Source organism: Nothobranchius furzeri, chromosome 4, assembly GCF_043380555.1.
Source record: "Nothobranchius furzeri strain GRZ-AD chromosome 4, NfurGRZ-RIMD1, whole genome shotgun sequence".
In the NCBI taxonomy this organism is placed as follows: Eukaryota; Metazoa; Chordata; class Actinopteri; order Cyprinodontiformes; family Nothobranchiidae; genus Nothobranchius; species Nothobranchius furzeri.
Window position 1 is genome coordinate 2,998,169 of NC_091744.1, and position 19,026 is coordinate 3,017,194.

Here is a 19,026-nt window from a genome sequence, read left to right on the forward strand (position 1 = left end):
CGTTTATATCAAGTGGGACGTGTTCTTCACTAGTGAAAAAAAAGTCTGCTCATCTTTTGAAGACAGTAGACACAAGGTCATTCCAAGTTCAGAGTGTGCAATAAAACTATTGACACAAAAGGACCCATGAGTGAAAGCTCAGATTTTACCAGCCTCAGACAAAGGCTTGAAGGTATGGCTTGCTTAAAATAGTCGAAATGATTAAGATGTATTCTGTTCAAAGGGGCCATATGTCATATGGGCCCTTCCCATCTGTACCGGGTCGGCCCGGGCCGGGTAGCCCCAGTCGGCCCCAGCCTGGCCCGGTTGATTCCACACATCCTTGCCTTAAGCCCATGTGGGCTGATTCTACCCACCAATCAGAGGCTTGCTCTAATGGAAGGTGTGAATTTGCTGTCAGCAGTGGGCGTGTTGGCCCTGGTCGGCCTGAAGCAGACCCCCTCGAGAAGAGGGCCGAGAATGAGCCTTGGTTGGCCCGGAAAAATTCCAGGCCACCCAGATATGTAAACAACCTACGCTACCCGACCCGGGCCGACCCGGTACAGGTGGGAATGGGGCTTTACATATCTGGGTGGCCTGGTATTTTTCCGGGCCAACCAAGGCTCATTCTCAGCCCTCTTCTCGAGGGGGTCTGCTTCAGGCCGACCAGGGCCAACACGCCCACTGCTGACAGCAAATTCACACCTTCCATTAGAGCAAGCCTCTGATTGGTGGGTAGAATCAGCCCACATGGGCTTAAGGCAAGGATGTGGGGAATCAACCGGGCCAGGCTGGGGCCGACTGGGGCTACCCGGCCCGGGCCGACCCGGTACAGATGGGAATGGCCCAATACACTCATCTGCTGTGGTCTCTAGAACAAATTGCTGCCTTGTGAGTTGTTCTCTGTGGAACAATAGCCCAGCCGCTCCTGTTTCAGGAAGTAGAAGCCTGCCTAAGGAGTGGGGAGTGTAGGGCAGGATTTGGAGTCTTAGCGTTTATCATATGCAAACATCTCGCTTCTTATTGGCTGACAGCAACGGAATGATGGGCAGCACAACTCAGTTTTGCAAATCTGCATGTAAACAAATGCAAATCTGAAAAAAAAATCTTTATGATGGAAAATTGTAAAAGGAAAATATTTTGGCCATTATGGATGACATCATTTTTCTGTAAAACTGAGCAAACTCTCAAGCATGGGAGCAGATGAGTTTTGGTTTGGGCTCTTATTGCAGGCACAGCTAGTCTTAACCAACACAAAAATGTCTTAACTCTTTCACTTTCACACAATTTAAACTAAATTATGGTGTCATACGTGCTAAAAGTCATCGTCATTTTAAACTCTGGGTGTTACAGATTGTGTAACATCTGCATAGCTTCTAAAGCCTTCTTTCCACCGGACATGAAAGCGTCGCGAAACGGCCACAAAACAAATTTTGCAACAATTGGCTGTCATTATAGTGGACGGGTTCTTTACCACCCGTTTGAAGTACATTTTTTCACATGCAACGCTTCCAAAATACATCAAACTCCCCCATTTAGATCAATCCAGACAGGAAGTCCAACACTAACGCAACATTAAGCATCCAGAAACTTTCAAAATAAAAGTCACGTGTAGATAAACATACAGTAGATAAACCCCTGTAGGCGATATAAACAGAACAGAAAATAAACCACAGACCTTTTTGCATGCAGTTGTCTTTCTCCTTGCTTGTCATTGTGTGGATTTCTGAAATCACATTTGGTGTTTCAATTCTCTCGTGATGTTGTGACTTAGTGGGACCGGCAGCATGTAACTATGTAGGTTTTTGGTGCAGTTGCCTAAGATTGCTTCATATACTCGTCTAAGTACTATGACATCAAACAGCATCTTATGGAACTGCAGACTTTGAAAAATTTGTTTCCAAAATTTGACCAAAACTTTAAGTTCTTATTTTTTTCACCATACGACGATTTTGGGTTAAGATTCTGGAATTAAAGGGCAAATTTCTTTCCTTCAAAGAATGTTCAGATCACGCCAAGCTGATGAGTCATTGCATGTTTGCTTTTGCTCACATCTTAATTTTTGTTAGAAATTATTTTATCTAACAAGCAGCTACATTTAGATTTTTTGCCAAAATCGGAACAAAGCAGTTCCAAGTAAAAATTTTTTTAAAAAAATCACACAAACATTTGAATAAATAAAAGCAAAGTTATAGAAAAAAGAGCTTTATGGCATAAAAGCAACAAAAGACAATTGAAAACAAATAGCAAAAGTTTGAAATGTTACTATAGTCTGTTTCATAACTCACGGGAAGCATTAAACTACAATCAGAATCAGATTTCTTGCCACGCAGGCTCATCTACTTAGAAATTTGTTTCGGTGACAAGGTGCAAACATACATTCAGGTCCAAGTCAGGTCAGGCAGTACTTACATTCGGAAACATCAAATAACAAGAAAAGAAACAGCAAGGAAGCAGTCATAAGCGTAGGAATGTGGGTGACCGGGGCATTTATGTTTGTTTTGGCCATTCATTGGTTGTTCAGGAGCCTTACAGCGGAGGGGAAGAAGCTGTTTTTGTGGCATGAGGTTCTAGTCTGTAAGGACCTGAACCTCCTCCCTGAAGGTAGGGTCCACGGCCAGGGAGAGGGGTCAGCGGGTATAATCCGACACATTCTCACACCCCAAGCGTCGGAAACAAGCGCTTGGTCAGCCACCCTCCACGTCAGACCCCAGACGCCAAAAGTGCCCTTTTTCGTTACTTATGTGCGAAAAGGGGTTTTTCCCTTTTGTAACCGCAGAGCCCAATGCAGCGTAAAACTGACGTGATTAGATATCCGCTGATGCGGCACCGAACCAGCTCATTTAACCGCACCTAAACCTTAACGTTTCACTATTTATAACCTTCCCCTCTCCCTCATCCTAACCTTAACCCTCTTGCTACCTAAAACGTTACTCTCACTGTGATCAAGCGTTTGTTTCCCATGCATTCTGACTCTGACAGTCAGAATCTGACTGCCAATTTTCGCATTTGCCGCCCAAGGGGAACGTTAGAACATACCATCTGGTGAGGGGGAGGTTACACATACCCTCTACTTTTAACCTCCACCGTGCTAGTTGAAACCTCCCCCTCGCGTTGGCTCGGTCCAAACTCGACCAATGACAAGACGGCTCCCTCCGTTCACTTCATAGAGTAGTGATGGGAATTCCGGCTCTTTTTAGAGAGCCGGTTCTTTTGGCTCAGCTTACCAAAAAGAGCCGGCTCTTTCGGCTCCCAAGTGGCTCCTCAGAATTTCTGTTGCGTAGAGTACATTTATAACCAAAATAATGCAAAACTATATGTAAAATAATTTACCAATGTAAAAAAATGCTATATATCAAATATTTATCATTTCTATGGATTTAATTACTGAACACTTTCAGAAATCTCCACTTTCCGACTGCTGGCGCTTATTTTCTCACCGTCTTCATCACACTCCTCTCTCTCTCTCTCTCTCTCTCTCTCTCTCTCTCTCTCTCTCGCCTTTTTCCTCCTCCTCATTCCCTCTCGTCTCCCTCCGCCGTATGTGCTCTGCTGTGTGTCTGAGTCTTATCCTCCCTCTTCCCCGCCCCTACTGCTCTGTGTGTGGACAGTCTGGACACGCAATTGCATATGCTGACCAATCGCCTGTAGCTTTCACCAAAGAAAAAGGGGGAGGGGGGGGAGGGGACGGCTCCCAATGACGAGCCGGCTCCTGTCGTTCACTTCAAAGAGCCGGCTCTTAGAGCCGGTTCGTTCGCGACCGACACATCACCATCATAGAGCCGGCTTTTAGAGCAATCGACACATCACCAACGTGTTCGCTAGCAAGATGGTTAAGGTTAGGATAGGGGTGAGGGGAAGGTTAAATAAGAGGATAAGGTTAAGGTGAGGTACAATGAGCTTGTTTGGTGCCCTGGCTGCGAACATCCCATCGCGTCGGTTTTACGCTGCATTGGGATCTGCAGTCAAATAAGGGAAAAACCCCTTTTCGCACATATGTAACGAAAAAGGGCACTTTTGGCGTCAGGGGTCTGAGGCGGAGGGTGGCTGACCAAGTTTTTGACACGCTGGGAGTGAGAATGTGTCGTATAATCCGACCTGCCCATTTCAGAAGCCTGGAGTTGTACAGGTCATGCACTGATGGAAGGCTGCATCCGATTACTTTCTCCGCTGAGCGCATTACCCGTTGCAGTCTTTGTTTGTCTCTGGCAGTGGCTCTTGCGTACCACACTGATTCGATGATGGCCGTGTAGAACTGGATTATCATCATGGCTGGCATGCAGAGCTTCCTCAGTTGACGCAGAAAGAACATCCTTTGCTGGGCCTTCCTGATAAGTGTATTGATAAAGTTTCCTATTTGCCTTAATTTGCAGAGATATCCAGCTGCAGCATTCAAGCTGAAGAATGAAACTCGCTACTCACAGAAGCATCCTGGAAGGAGAGGATGAGGACACAAACTCCTTTGCTGCTCTTTATCACGGGCAGGTAACATCAGCGGAGGTCCTGATGTGGTGTTATGATAAAATAAGTTAAATTTCAGCTCTCCAATGTAAAAACACTTTCACGAGAGAAAAGGATGCAGAACGAAGGGCAGCACTGGCTCAGGAGCAGGTCGTTCAGTAATTGCAGGGTTGCCGTTTTGATTCACACTCATTTTGATGTTTTGGAGCAAAACACTTCACCCACTGATAAAAGCCCCTGCCAAACGCACGAGCACGATTCTAGATAACTCATTATTGAGTGCTCATATCTCAGGTCAGACGCCGCCTTATTAAAAACATCATGCTCGTGAAAAGATGATTAATTTCCTGACAGCAGAAAGTTAGAAAAGGCAGAAAATGAGTGGAGAGGTGCGGAAGCGGAGAAGCAAACAGAATAGTTCAGCTGAGAGTAGGACTGTGTGGAATTGAGGAACGGGAGAAAATATTCATTTGAGCAGGATGAACACAGAATGAGGCATCAACAAATATTTCTGCGTGCTGAGACTCAATTTGTGCGTGTGCTCGAGACAAGGAATGGGAAAAATAGATTTTGAGATTTGCATGATTTTTTTCTTACCAAGTTTAGCACACGAAGGTGTGTGCAGCACCCCCTCTGCAGGTAATGCAGACTCTTTGCACTTCGAACTTTATTTACCCTCACTATCAGCTTTGAGTGAGTGTGGACCCTGATGGACTGATCACCTGCCTGCCTCTTATCCTCGTTCAATAATCCTTTCATCGCCAACTCCACACTCTGTTTTGTAGTTTGTTCCTGTTTTCTCCTCTTCTGTCATTTATCTGTTTCTTCTTTCCCTACCGGTGGGTGAGAGATAATGAAAAGCCCCGGCGCGTGGTCGGCAGGCGGCGACACTTTATTCTGCAGCAGAAGGATCTGGGCGCTTTGAAACCTGAAAGAAAAAGAGGAAAAAGAGAATAAAAGGAAACTTTTCTCGCTCGATAATCGTGACCAGTCTAGCCCCCAACCCAAATAGAGATTAATCACTGTTCACTAGGAGTATTACATCACTTTGGAAACAACTGGTCGCGCTTTGCGCGCGCACAGCCAGACTTTCTGCAACAACCATCTCCACAGTCTCTGCATGTAAATCTCTCTCCTGACTCCAGTGGCAAAGCAGCATTGTCGATTCATCTACTTGATTAGACCCCCCCCCCCACACACACACACACACACACACACATACAGGCACGTCAGTCATTGAAATAATATACAGCAACCTTCCTTTCTTTACTCCTCCCGTCTCACTCCCGCTCTCCGTTTCTTTTTTCAGCATCTCTCTCTCTCTCTCTCTCTCTCTCTCTCTCTCTCTCTCTCTCTCTCTCTCTCTCTCTCTCTCTCTCTCTCTCACTGCCTCTCTCTCTCCCTCCCCCCCGTTTCCTCTCTTCCCCATCTCTTTCAGGAGGGGGGAGAGAGCTGATATCTCTGGCGGTTTGCCGCATGGAAGTCGCCCAGGTTAGGCTGAAAATCATCTCTCCCATCCGGACGTTGTCCCCCCCCACCCCCCACCCCCATCTCTTCCCATTTTCTTCATTCTGCTTTCCGAGCGCAGACGCAGCAACACAGTTAGATTTAACCGGGATTCTCCGGGATAGAACGGCATCCATCTGCTGGAGGACTAAAAGGGAGAGTCTGAGTCTCGGCATCATTCCAGCAGAGAGGAGGAAAAAGAGGAGGAAGAAAGGGGGCATTTCTCACTCAGATGTAACAATCTGATGATCGTCAAGTGCGCAAAAGCCGCTGCTTGAAACATTACGCACGGTCAGTTGTTTCCACTTTCTATTTATTCTCCCTTTTCCTCCCTCCTCCCCCTCTCCATTCCCTGCACGGACAGACCTGGGGTCGGCTGTTTGCAGGGGGACCTCCATGGTGTCTGATTTTGCCAAGCGACCCACCGGGAGGCTTGGAACTGAGAGAACCCGTCGCCCTAGTGGAATATTAACCACCTAAACCCGAAAGCAGCCCAGGGGGATGCTGCAGCAGAGTTTGGGACTCTAGAGAGCTTCCCAACTTTTTGGGGGGAAGGCTTCTAGTCTCGTTTCCTCCGCCGTCTCCGCTGGTGGGACTTCTGTTTGGTTTGCGCCTCCTGAGTAAATCCATCATGGACCAGTCGACGTCTTTGGATATAGAAGCGCTCAAGGTAAGACGCGTCACAGGCTGGAGGCGCCAACTGATTCCAGCTGAGTGAGCAGAAGCCCGCTGAATGGGTGGCATGTTGGGCTGATGAGTGACTGGCTGTTGTCTCTGGTGGCTGGTTGGCTGAATCTGGAACTAAGTGACCGATGGTTGGGCTGGATGGGGACCGGGTGGAGGCTGGGACGGAATGGGGCAACCCCTGCTGGTCTGTCTGGGTCATCTGTTGTGCATTTGTTCCCGTGTGTGTGTGTGTGTGTGTGTGTGTGTGTGTGTGTGTGTGTGTGTGTGTGTGTGTGTGTTCCTTTCTGCTTGGACTTCTTGTAGGCATCAGTGCTACCCTGAAAAAGTGGGACCACTTCACTTGGCTGTACAGTCTCTACTGTGCTGTGTGTGTGTGTGTGTGTGTGTGGGGGGGGGGGGGGGTACTCTCAGGGGGGATACAGAAAAAAGAGAGGAGATGAGGATGCTCCTCTCAACACATCCATTATTGGTCTTTCTTTAAGCTCGTGATCATTTCCTTTTCTCTGCAAAACCAGGGTCGTGGCTGGTCCTGAGCCCCAAGAAGAGAATAAATACTCTTCCCTTGTCGGTGTGAATCTGCTTCTGAGAGTACAGTCTATGAACGATGGAGGATCTGGGTCGTTGCTTACACAGCTTCTCTCCTGCTGCTGTTTCATTTCATTTTATTTTTTCATTTGACAATATCCAAAATCTGTATGCAGTTTCTCTCAGAAGAACTATCCTTCCCTCAACACTTCAAACAGTTCAGTATCACTCTTACAGATGTTGCCTTATGAGTGATATCGCCGTTAAAGAGATCCCAAAGGTGACTGAGCACCATGGGTTCTGGAAACTTATTATAATAGTAAGTTTGAAAGGCAAAGTGGGAGAAAACTGTTGTACTAAACACTTTTCTGCATGTTTTTGCTGTACTTTTAAGAAATGATTGCATAAAAGATAAATTTTATGCATTTCTCTATAAGTTTGACTCTTGAAGTTGTATTTTAAGCAATGATATTTGTGAAAGAGGAGACCTTGATGATGGACTGATGCACAGCTCCAAACTGACTTGACTGGCTGCTTGCAGGTTTTAAAAATGGAAACTGACATTCTGATTTAAAATGACCTCAGCTGCTAGCCAGTGAACTTGACCCACCGAGTTTGGCAAGTGCAGTGTTTTTATTTATTTATTTTTGCGTATGTGCGGTGTGTGTGTGTGTGTGTTTATGGGAAAATTCAATGTTTCCTTGACAGAATTCAGTAGTGATCACAAATATATATATAAAAATAATTAAACACCTATTTTAGTGCAGGAACAGCTGCTTACACATGAACGACAACAAGATGTTGCAGGGTTGTGGTTATTAAACAAAAACAGTCCTTATATCTTTGAATTTTTGAGGGTCCTTTTCAACTGTAAAAAGTTTTGTTAGAATGAATGTTGTTTAATAAGGTATTTTCTTATTTGTGTTTTTAATAACTTTTGATATATATTCTATATTTTGCCACAAAAAGAATTTACATGTACAGATAAAGTTGTGCCACGGAATGAAGAGACACTACTTTGATAAGAAATCAAAATATCCAGCAAGAAAACCACACTGCAAAAACTGATTTCTAAGAAAGTAAACATCCTCATTATTACTCATTTATTTTATTTTTAGTCTTAAAAAAACGTAACTTCTCTAGAAAATAACAATATTTAAAATAAGATAATTATTCTTAAATATGATCCAAATATTTTTGTTTTGAGTACAAAATTCTGCCAATATAGGCCAAAGCTACTTGGCTAGAATTATTAAAACAAATAAATAAACAAATAAATAAAAATCTAAAATTTGATTTATTAGCTAGTTTTAAGAATTCCAAAATGATATATTTTTTAACTTTCTTAGAAATCAGTTGTTGCAGTGCAGTTACATAGTTAGTTAAATATGCAGATAAAGATGGTGTCCGTCCTATTTTGTTTAGTTTGAATAGCTGCACAATAAAACAACGTGCAATCACAATATTGTAGTTGAAAATGTTGATATCAGCTGCAATTTCCATTCTATTTCTGTTTTGTAATGTGAGTTTTAGACCAGCATCTCACTGGGTATTTTAGGAAGCACAAAATTGCCTTCCATTGCTATGCAGACGATACACAGATGTATGTATCTCCCACTAAAATAAAAATGAATGGCTGCATAAATTTGTAGTGGTTTGTTTGGATGAGGAAAACTCTTGGATGGCTTTTAACTTTTTAAATTTTAATGAGAAACAGACGGATAATTGTCTTTGGTACTGGTACCTCCAGCAGGCCCACTCCCATGGACTTAGGCCTCCTGACACTGCACAGAACGCCAACAGTGACCAACTTGGGTTTGAAAATGGACGGTGATTTTAGGTTGGATAGTCAGATCAGTGCTGTTGTCAAATCCAGCTTCTTTCATCTGAGACAGTCGGCAAAGGCAAAGCACATTTTGAGTAGAGAGGATTTTAAAAATGTAATCCATGCTTTTATTACAATTCCTCTGGCTGTAACTCTCTGTATTTTGGCATGAGCCAGTCCTCACTTCAGCGGGTGCAAAATGCTGATGCTCGACTTTTAACTGGTACAAGGAGGAGTGAACACATCACCCCTGCTTTATCTTCACTGCACTGGCTGCCTGTCCATTTTAGGGTTCATTTTAAATTTCTTTTAGTTGTTTTTAAGTCTTTAAATGGTCTTTCCCCGCCCTACCTCTCTGAGCTATTGCACATCCTCCTCTCGGTCGCTCAGGTCATCTGACCAGTTGCCCCTGGACGTTCCAAGGACACAGCGTAAGCTCAGAGGGGATGGGGCCTTCGCTGTTGCTGCTCCCTGACTATGGAACTCTTTGGCAGCACATATTAGAAAGGCCTCCTCACTGGAAACTTTTAAATCATCTTTAAAGACCCACCTTTTTAGCTTGGCTTTCGACGCCGTATAAAGTTTTTGATTTTAGTGTTTTATTTTGGTGTGCTTTTAACTTTATGCTGTATTATATTTTATTCAGTTTTATGTTTTTATGTTCAGCACTTTGGTCAGTGAGGGCTGTCTTTAAAGTGCTTTATAAATAAAGTTGGCTTGGCTTGGGTTGGGTTGGGTTGGGTTGCAACTGACAAAAATTGTAAGAAAATTGATTTGGACTCACTCCTTTAATGACTCTAATTGTAAACTTGATGAGTAATGTTGGATATATGATGTAATTGCAACAGTTGCAAAACGTTTTATTCTCACAGTTCATCACAAAGTGTCATAAATTATTCCTGATTAGTTTGCCATTTGGCCACCAGCCAATCACAAACCCTAACCCTAACTCACACACAAAACTAAATCAAAGTCATTTGATCCAGATGACTCTGACAACTCTGTCATCATTTGCATATTTGAAAGTCAAGTGGTCTGAGAGCAAGGTCCTGTGGCTTCCCAGGAAGAAAATAAGGACCCTCACCATCATTTTGAGACACTTTAGGAAGTTTGTTACAAATGCTGTTTGCAGATTAACGCAGCCCAGTGTGATGCTGGTTTTGGCATTGCATCCCAATCAGAAGTGGTCATGTTGGGCAGTTTGAGTCCATCTAATGTCCCAGTATGTCATGAGACTGCAGAGCTATGAATGAATGGCACTTAGAACATAACAGCTTATGATTTATAGCTGTCCAAGCAGTTCTTTGTGATATTGCAATGGTGGCCATTTAAAAGCATAGATTAAAAAAAATTCTTGGCCATCAAAAGGGGAAAATCACCCCCAGGTTTTCAAAAAAAAAAAAAAAGATTGAGAGATTGAAAAAAAAAAACACCAATCCATGATTTCTAAAAAGGTAAATTCCTAAGTTGTACTGTCCTGTTGCTCCAGTAAACCCCAAGCTATAACCTTTGATTATTTGTTATCCAATCCCAATCTTTACAATCTCTCAGCCTAGAAAATGTAAGACTCATAGACTCTACGGGGAGCTCATCCCTCCATTCAATATGCCAGCTGTTTTCTGAAGACCTGGAGTCATAATCTTGGCTGCTCTGATGATCCCAGACGGTCCAGTTCCTCAGTAGTAAAGCCCTCTAAAGTAAACATATGCTGTGTGTTCCAGTGTTCGTTGTTTGGAGTAAGGGTCAAGGGTGTGTGTGTGTGTGTGTGTGTGTGTGTGTGTGTGTGTTTGGGTGTTTGTTTGGGCGTGTGCAGACATGTTTACCTATAACTGCTTGAGCAAGTCGTTTACAATCTACTTCTTTAAGAACTTTCTCCAATATTTCTCTGTGTGTGTGTGTGTGTGTGTGTGTGTGTGTGTGTGTGTGTGTGTGTGTGTGTGTGTGTGTGTGTTTGCCAGGCAGCTGGAAATATAAAAACTAGTTCAATCCAATAAAAAGCCTTTCTCTTCACTTCTTTAAACACATTATCTGCAGACTGAATGTGGTAAACGCAGGTCTTGAAGAGCATCCACACAAACATGGACATCATTTAGCTTTTTGGAAAGCATTGCTGGTGTTTTTGCTCGTTCGTGGGCGTTTGTCCGCGTTTGACCAGAGACGTCCGTGCTTGTAAATCAGTGCAGGTTTCAATATCAATGGAAGAGTTTAAGTGCTATTGATCTTTAGTAATAACTGGACCATGAATTATATGCAGTATAATAAAGGAGGTCAGATTGAATTTGACCCTCTTGATCAGAGGCTTGTAACAGCGGACGTTCATTGAGAGCGCAGAAGTGAGTTTAACTGTTGTTGTGCTATGGAAACAAGACAAGACGGGATCATATGAAACTGTTTCTATGTCACCATTAAGGATGAAAAACACAAAAAAGTGACTATTGTTGTAAAATCAGATGGAAGACCACAAAGAGTTACAATTTTAATCGTAGACCCCAACATGAGGCTGCTAAAGAAGTAGTTGGGTGATTTGTTACCAACTAGAATGATTTAATCTAATTTAGACTAAGAAAATGAGGCAGCAATTGCAGGAGGGGTGCTTTCTAACCATGGCTGCGCTCATTCATTCAACTCCATTTGCTAACCACCCAGTAAAGTCACAGTTTTGCATTTCTGGCCACTGAGCAGCTCAATCTGAACGATTGGGGGTTCACTGCCTTTTCCAAGGGCACTTCAAAAGTAGCCGCTGAAGGATGGGAGAGCATTATTCATTAATCTAAGCCAGCCAGCCTCCAAGCATGCCTCTCTTAACCTTCAGGCAAGCGCAATTTGCCATCTTTGTATCCTCAGGTCCGTTAAACTGTGATACAAGCATTGAAAAAACACATACAAAGTGATAACTTCATTTGCTGCAATGTGAAAGGCATTATAATGTGCTGACAGTCTATGTTTGAAAAGGCTGTCACTCTGACAGCTGCACAATTTGAAAAGTGGCTGCCTCGCTTTGAGCCAAATAAACGTAATTCTTATTACACTGGAAACCTCCCAAACATTTGCATGCGTGCACATTTCATTTTCAGAATCCATAACCGATATGCAGTGATGCATTAGGATAACTGAGTGCTGCACTGAATTAATGTCAATGTCTTCCATGGTTGCCAAATTAAAATATTGATGTTTCCATGTGAATTTGTCCACATGGCAGTTTCTTAACCTGTGGAATGGGGCCGCACACTGCTGACATATTGATATATGTGCAATGTCTGGATTTCTTACTTATTTATGGAAAATGAATACAATTAACTGACAAATGAGATGTGGGATCCCACACTCTGTCAGTTCCAGGTAGAGTATAGGAACCTTGAACGATGGTATTGACAAGTTACTAAGTGATTTGTCAATAGATGACAAGACATCCTTCTGGACCGATGCAATGACCAGTGATGGGGAGAAAATAAGTCAAAATCAGTGATAGCTGGTGTTGAACTTTCCCACGAGTGACTTCTAAATCTGCATCGAAATCTCCTCTTAAGCAACCAGGGAGCGTCCTTTTCAAACACTTGAACAATCTCAGTTTATTCCTTTCTGATGAAGAGAAGCACCATCTTTTCTCAAACCCCTATCTGGAGGATGACGTTTTTATAAAGTAACACTGAGCACTTTCCTATTCCTCCACCCTACTGGTTGAAAGTGGAATTACAACTGTCGTAGACAGCCCTGCCGTAGCTAGCACTAACGACAAGCTAACACTAACAGGAGCCAAATAATACTAAAATAAACCACAAAGCATAAAGATCCACACTGTTGGACAAAAATATAAGTACTTATAATTTCTTTTTGTAAAACTATGCCTACAAAACTTACCATTTGTAACAATTGACATTTGACTTGTCCAGTAGCAACAAAGCCAGGTCACCATCAGTCCGTGATTTTGTAGCCTCCTTTAGCTCCCTCAAACTAGTGTAGACCGCGCTAATGTTCACCCTGGTTTTAGCTTTTTGCTTCACCTCCAAAGACATTACTTTTACTTCCAGGCTCCGCCATGATGCCAACAACAAAGCAAATTTCTTCCTTTTGTTGTGCTTTTTATTGATGATCAGCGAACTGAAATAACTAACTGCTAGCATAACAGCGAACCGCCGTAAAGCAGGTAAAGAGTGCCCCTCGTAGAGCACCTGCTCACTCCACACAACTGTTAAGTGCAGTATTTGGCCAGTGGAAGGCTGCAGAGTGGTGTCAAATATGAAACTGGTCAAGCTTCTAACTGAACAACCACTGAGATCAAAATGCTCTAGCTTAAAGTTAAAAAAAACTATTTAGTGTTAGTTTAATTAAAATATAAATATTGAATCTGAAAGAGTGATTGCCTCTTCAGGTTAGAAGTCTGCACAACATTGATTTTGAATCAGACATTGCTATTGGCTCAAACAGTACACTGTGATGCAGCCGAGTCTCGGACACGCCTCCAGCTGATGAGCTGAAACAACACAGCTCTGAGTCGCTCATCTCTTTCCAAAAAACCTTTCTTACTTTCCTCTCACTTCTCTGTTGAAGGAGGTGGAGAAATCCCCCAGTTGTTATTGTGTGCACTATGTGCAAAAACACATTTGCTCTGAAAAACATAGGATGTAAAGGTTTCTGTTATGACATCTCACAGGTATTTTATCTGCATTTTAAATAGTTTACATTAAAACTGCATTATAATGAAACAAGTATCTGTAAATTAAGAGGAAACTATCTTGGTAAAAAAATTACCTACATTTTCTTAAAGTTTATCATATATTTTTAAAATGTACATTTCTGTCTGGTTCATCTATTGTGCAACAATAAATGTTTGAATATTGAAAAAAAAAAGGTTTAACCCTTCCACTGTCCTCACCTCACCCCTGCCACGTGGACCTCAAGGGATAAACCATCAATCCTGCTCAATGGTCCACTTTCCTGGTGGGGTCACTCAATAGGACAGTGGGAGGGTTAAGAAATGCTTCATCAACAAACACAAACCCAATTTTCATTATACTTGGTATGTTAAAAATGGCATGAAATGTGTTTTTCTTGTATATTTTGTCTAAACCCTATTTCCTCATGCTTACCAGCTTATTAAAAAGCAATATTATTTCACATTAATTACACATTAATATAACTGCAATGTTATTTTACACGCACCCACTCAAATAAACACACAGTTACATACAGCCTGGGGCACAAAGATGCTGTTCGAAAGGTAATTTTATAAGTCCAGTTAATTAGCTCTCCTTACATAAAGACCAGTGTGTATTTGTGAGTTGTATCTATTGGTAGTAATTCATTAAACAGACAATAACAAGAGTTGCGATTAAATTTCTTCCATATTTTGGGAGCAGGTGTTTGTGTGCTCGTCTTAAGTTGCAGTGTTTAAAGGTTAAATAGCTATAGGGCTTCTGGTGGCCTTTTAAATGTTAACTTCCAGTGTTTAAACTCGGTGTGCATACATATTAATCTCTGTGGGAATCATTTTATATTTTCTGAGCAGAAGTGTAGAGTAATTCATGTGTGCATGCCCTTTTCAACATATGAACTCAATTTTCTTAATGTATGCACACTGTAAACAATGACATGTTGAGTTTACCTTATCAAATTATGTCAGCCAGTTCCACTAAACATTGTTGCTTAAAGAGCGAGTAACGCCTAAATTAACTTATTTTTGCTGATAACCTGTACTGATGAGTGTCTGATGGTGCTGTGCACGTAATCATTAGTGTGGCAGTTTAGTGCAACTTAATTTAAATGTAATATTTCAGCACAAAGCCATTGTTATATCTCCATGTTCAGGTTAAAACTCTGCTCCACATTTATACATTGCTGCACTGCACTGGTCTCCAGGTGAGGCAGCCGCACCTCCACCTCAGCCACTCACCTGCTGATATGACACATAGGTGCTCAGAGCCGCTCACCTCCTTGAAAAAAATGCCCTCCTCCCCATTTCATCTAATGATCGTGGTTAACGGAAATCCTCCAGAAAGCTGCAGATTCGGTGTCTGCTCTTCTCCTGAGTGGTAAATCTACAGTGAGTGTGTGCTTGCGTGCACGTGCTTGTTAACAACTCGTTTTTCAACTGAGAAACTCCGACAGTGCAAGCGTGGGGGGGGTCTATCACTACCTGAGTGCCGCTCTCTCGGTCCGCCAGGTGACACCTCCTTCAGAAGCGCTTTTCTAACAGGAAGTGTGGGTAAAATAAGTCTCTACTCCTGCCTTCACGTCCACTTTAATTTGAATTATTAAAACTATTTATTGTTTTACAAAAGAATAAACCACAACAAAGAAAAACAACAAAAAGCAGAGACAAAACCACCCTACTATTGTGTTGTTTATGGGACATATTGCAGTTTACTGAAATTCTGAAAACTTTAGAAACTTGTCAGGAAATTATACTGTCTCATACTGAAAAGTTAACTGATGCTTGATTTCTATATAATATTGATTTATTCATTTTAAGAAAATCATCACAGATATGTGACATTAGATAAATGATAAATAATCTTGTTTTCGAACGACTACATTTTAAGCAATCCAGAGTAAAGTGCTAGCAATTTCATGAATTGTTATTTACAAGTCACATTTGGCGTGTTTCTCTCTGTGTGAGTTTAGTATAAATCACAACAGTGATTTAAAAAAAAATTCTTTATGATAAAAAAAATCATCTGTATGATTAAAACAACAAAAACACAAGTTAACAGTTGCTACTCCTTAAATCAAATGGTACTCAAATATCAGTTGTCACAAATGCTAAGTTAGGCATAGTTTTACAAAAAGAAATCACAGTTTTTGTTCTATAATATTCAGAGATGGCAACTCTGTAGAAATAAGAGACTTTTACAACCATGACAAAAGGTTGTGTGGGTGCATGAGAACTGATTCCTTTTAGGCCCTGTCCACACGTAGCCGGGGATCTGCCAAAACGTAGATATTTTTCTACGTTTTGGCCTGTCATCCACACGAAAACGGAGTTTTTTCACACGAAAACGGATCTTTTTAAAAACTCCGGCCAAAGTGAAGATCTGCGTTTTCTCCGTTTTGGGTGTCTGCGTGTGGACAGACAAAACCGGAGTTTTAAGGTCCGCAACGTCACTTTCCGCGACAAAAAAAATGCTGGCATCACGTGTGCGACCTGTGTTTACACTAGCCGACGGCATGGACGCCCTCAGAGCTGCGCTCGCTTTATCAATTGTCCAAGCGCTTTCTGCTTGTTTGTTTTTGCAAGCGGAATTACTGCTCCTTGCGGAAGACCACAGACGAAGGACGAGGTTAAGAACGGGGGAAGTACTGCCGCCTACAGGTCTGGCATGTCCTTAACAACGTATTTATCCGGGTACGTGTGGACAGAGTTTGTTTTTTAAACGAGGTGGTGTGGATGCAAGTTTTTGGAGGGGCGGATATTCGTTTTTAAAAAAAAAACGGCTACGAGTGGACTAGGCCTTAGATTGCTTCAGTAAAGCAATAAAATAAACAAGTCGCCCTGTGTCAGGGCTAATGTAACTTCATGTGTGTCATAATTTCACATTAGTGTGGAGGAACTTGAAGTATTGAAACTTATTGTAACTGTTCTGATGTGACTTGGTGAAAAACACAAAACAACCACCAGCCTGTACAGCTAGCACAGGTGGGCCCCATATGGGGAAACCCTATGGGTGCCAACAGGGTTTGTCCATGGTTTCCATGGTGGCCTCACACAGATTTGCCCACACAGATTTTGAGGAGCCCATGTATGAGTCAAACCACCTGGGTCCCTCTAAAATCCCTCGTTAAAATATATGTGGGCATAAGCCTATGTGGGCAAACCCCTGTGGAGCCACTATGGAAACCGCAGAAAAACCCTGATGGCACCCATACGGTTTGCCCATAACTATCCATATGAGGCTCACCTATGGCTGGAGCTTTCGGAATTGATTCAAAGTATCTTTCTGGAGTATTTCTCTTAAAAAAACAAAAACAAAAGTAAAAATGGAATAGTCAAAGTCACGTGTCTCTGCCATTTACTCTTAGGGTCAAAAGCTAAAGCGTCCTAGAGTATGCTATCTATCTAAAAGTTATGAATGCATTCATGTTTGATTTTTTAAAAGTAAAATAGCACCATTTGTGTTTAAAACTGGCTGGAACAGAACACAAACTTACTTTCATTTATTAAAGCAGATCAGGGTTCTAAACCCTAAGAGTAAGGCCTAGTCCACACGTAGCCGGGGTTTTTTTAAAAACGAATATCCGCCCCTCCAAAAACTCGCATCCACACCACCGCGTTTAAAAAAAAACTCTGTCCACACGTACCCGGATAAATACGTTGTTAAGGACATGCAAGACCTGTAGGGGGCAGTACTTCCCCCGTTCTTAACCTCGTCCTTCGTCTGTGGTCTTCCGCAAGGAGCAGTAATTCCTCTTGCAAAAACAAACAAGCAGAAAGCGCTTGGACAATTGATGGATCGGGTAGTGACAGAGCGCAGCTCTGAGGGCTTCCATGCTGTCGGCTAGTGTAAACACAGGTCGCACACGTGATGTCAGCATTTTTTGTCGCGGAAAGTGACGTTGCGGACCTTAAAACTCCGGTTTTGTCCGTCCACACGCAGACACCCAAAACGGAGAAAACGCAGATCTTCACTTTGGCCGGAGTTTTTAAAAAGATCCGTTTTCGTGTGAAAAAACTCTGTTTTCGTGTGGATGACAGGCCAAAACGTAGAAAAATATCTACGTTTTGGCAGATCCCCGGCTACGTGTGGACAGGGCCTAAAATCAAGCTCAGGCTGAAGAAATGCTTGTGAATCCCACTGACCTGCATGCCATTTCTGACCATCATTAGTCTAACTTGACAGATTTTAGGGGTCAGATCCAAGGTTAATGAGCTTTTTTGCAAAAGAGGGCAAATTGAATTTATTTTGAAGTCTTTCTGGCCCCATGTTACATAGACCCCAATAACTGCTGTCCATTAAGCCAAAGGGAAATTGTGTTGCAAACTAAATACGTTCTGCATAAAATTACATGGTGACTGCTGAGTAGAATCAAGTATAATTCACTGGGGCATCCAAAACGTTTCAGGGACACACAGGGCACACTCGGAGTGACAAATACTAATGTGGAAGTCTTTGTGAAATCTACCCGGAAGGATTTATTGACACGAGAGGCGTGTAGATTCGGTGCTCAGACGCAGACACCTGGGGAAGCTCAGGGAGAGTGGAAGGCTGAGGTGCTTTGAAAGCTGAGAAAACATGATGGAGTTGAACTTGGCTCTGGGAAGACTCCAGGGTCCACATCACTGCACTGTTGTAATAATTAAACCTACACACACACACACACACACACACACGCTCACCTGCAGCACTACAGACAAGATATCCCCTTTACATAAAGAAATACGAAAATAAACACAAACATACATGACTTTTTTATATACTGTGTGCTTTTGCCCCGGATCACCACCCAAAAAAAAAAATAAATCACACAAAAACACGTTTGTTGCCGTGGAATCTTAAGCTCCCCAATGAGCGATCAGTCTCAGCAATGACTGATGCTTCACCTCGTTACCTGCCACTCAACCTTTCCTCTACACGCCTCAGGGTATATGTGTGTGTGTGTGTGTGTGTGTGAGAGACTTTTTCGTATAGTATTTGTTAACCTTGACATGAGGGAATACTTTGTCCACACCACGTTTTAATTCTGCTGCTACATTGTCCCTCTTGCACGGCAGTCACGCTGCAGCCTGTTTTTGTGCGAGTGAGAGTGAGCAATATGAAATTTTGCAAATGTACTGAATAAATATGTAGTCATAGAGTATGTATATTAATTAAAAATCCAAATTAGTTAGCTTCATGTGTTGCAGAGAAATTGGAGCCTGCATAATACAGTTTATGTTTTACAGTAATCCCTCGTTTATCGTGGTAGATGCGTTCCAGATAGGTGAAAATCCGCGAAGTAGGGACTTCCAGCATGCCCCTCGCGGGGATTCCCTCCACGTTGCACCTACGTCACAAACCGCGGCTATAAACGGAAGTCGCCTTTCCAGCTCACCACTCAGTCATCGTTTC

The 19,026-nt window shown here is 42.5% G+C and overlaps 1 protein-coding gene across 2 annotated transcripts in view; it reads left to right on the forward strand.

Annotated features, from left to right (window-relative positions):
- The first annotated feature begins 5,826 nt into the window (after positions 1-5,826).
- Positions 5,827-19,026, forward strand: part of LOC107391070 (zeta-sarcoglycan) — a 547,146-nt gene continuing 533,946 nt past the window's right edge. For both annotated transcript variants that reach the window (XM_070550008.1, XM_015968123.3), the window contains exon 1: positions 5,827-6,616. In XM_070550008.1, coding sequence (XP_070406109.1) covers positions 6,578-6,616 — 39 coding nt within the window. In that variant the 5' untranslated portion in view covers positions 5,827-6,577. The remainder of the gene's footprint in view (positions 6,617-19,026) is intronic.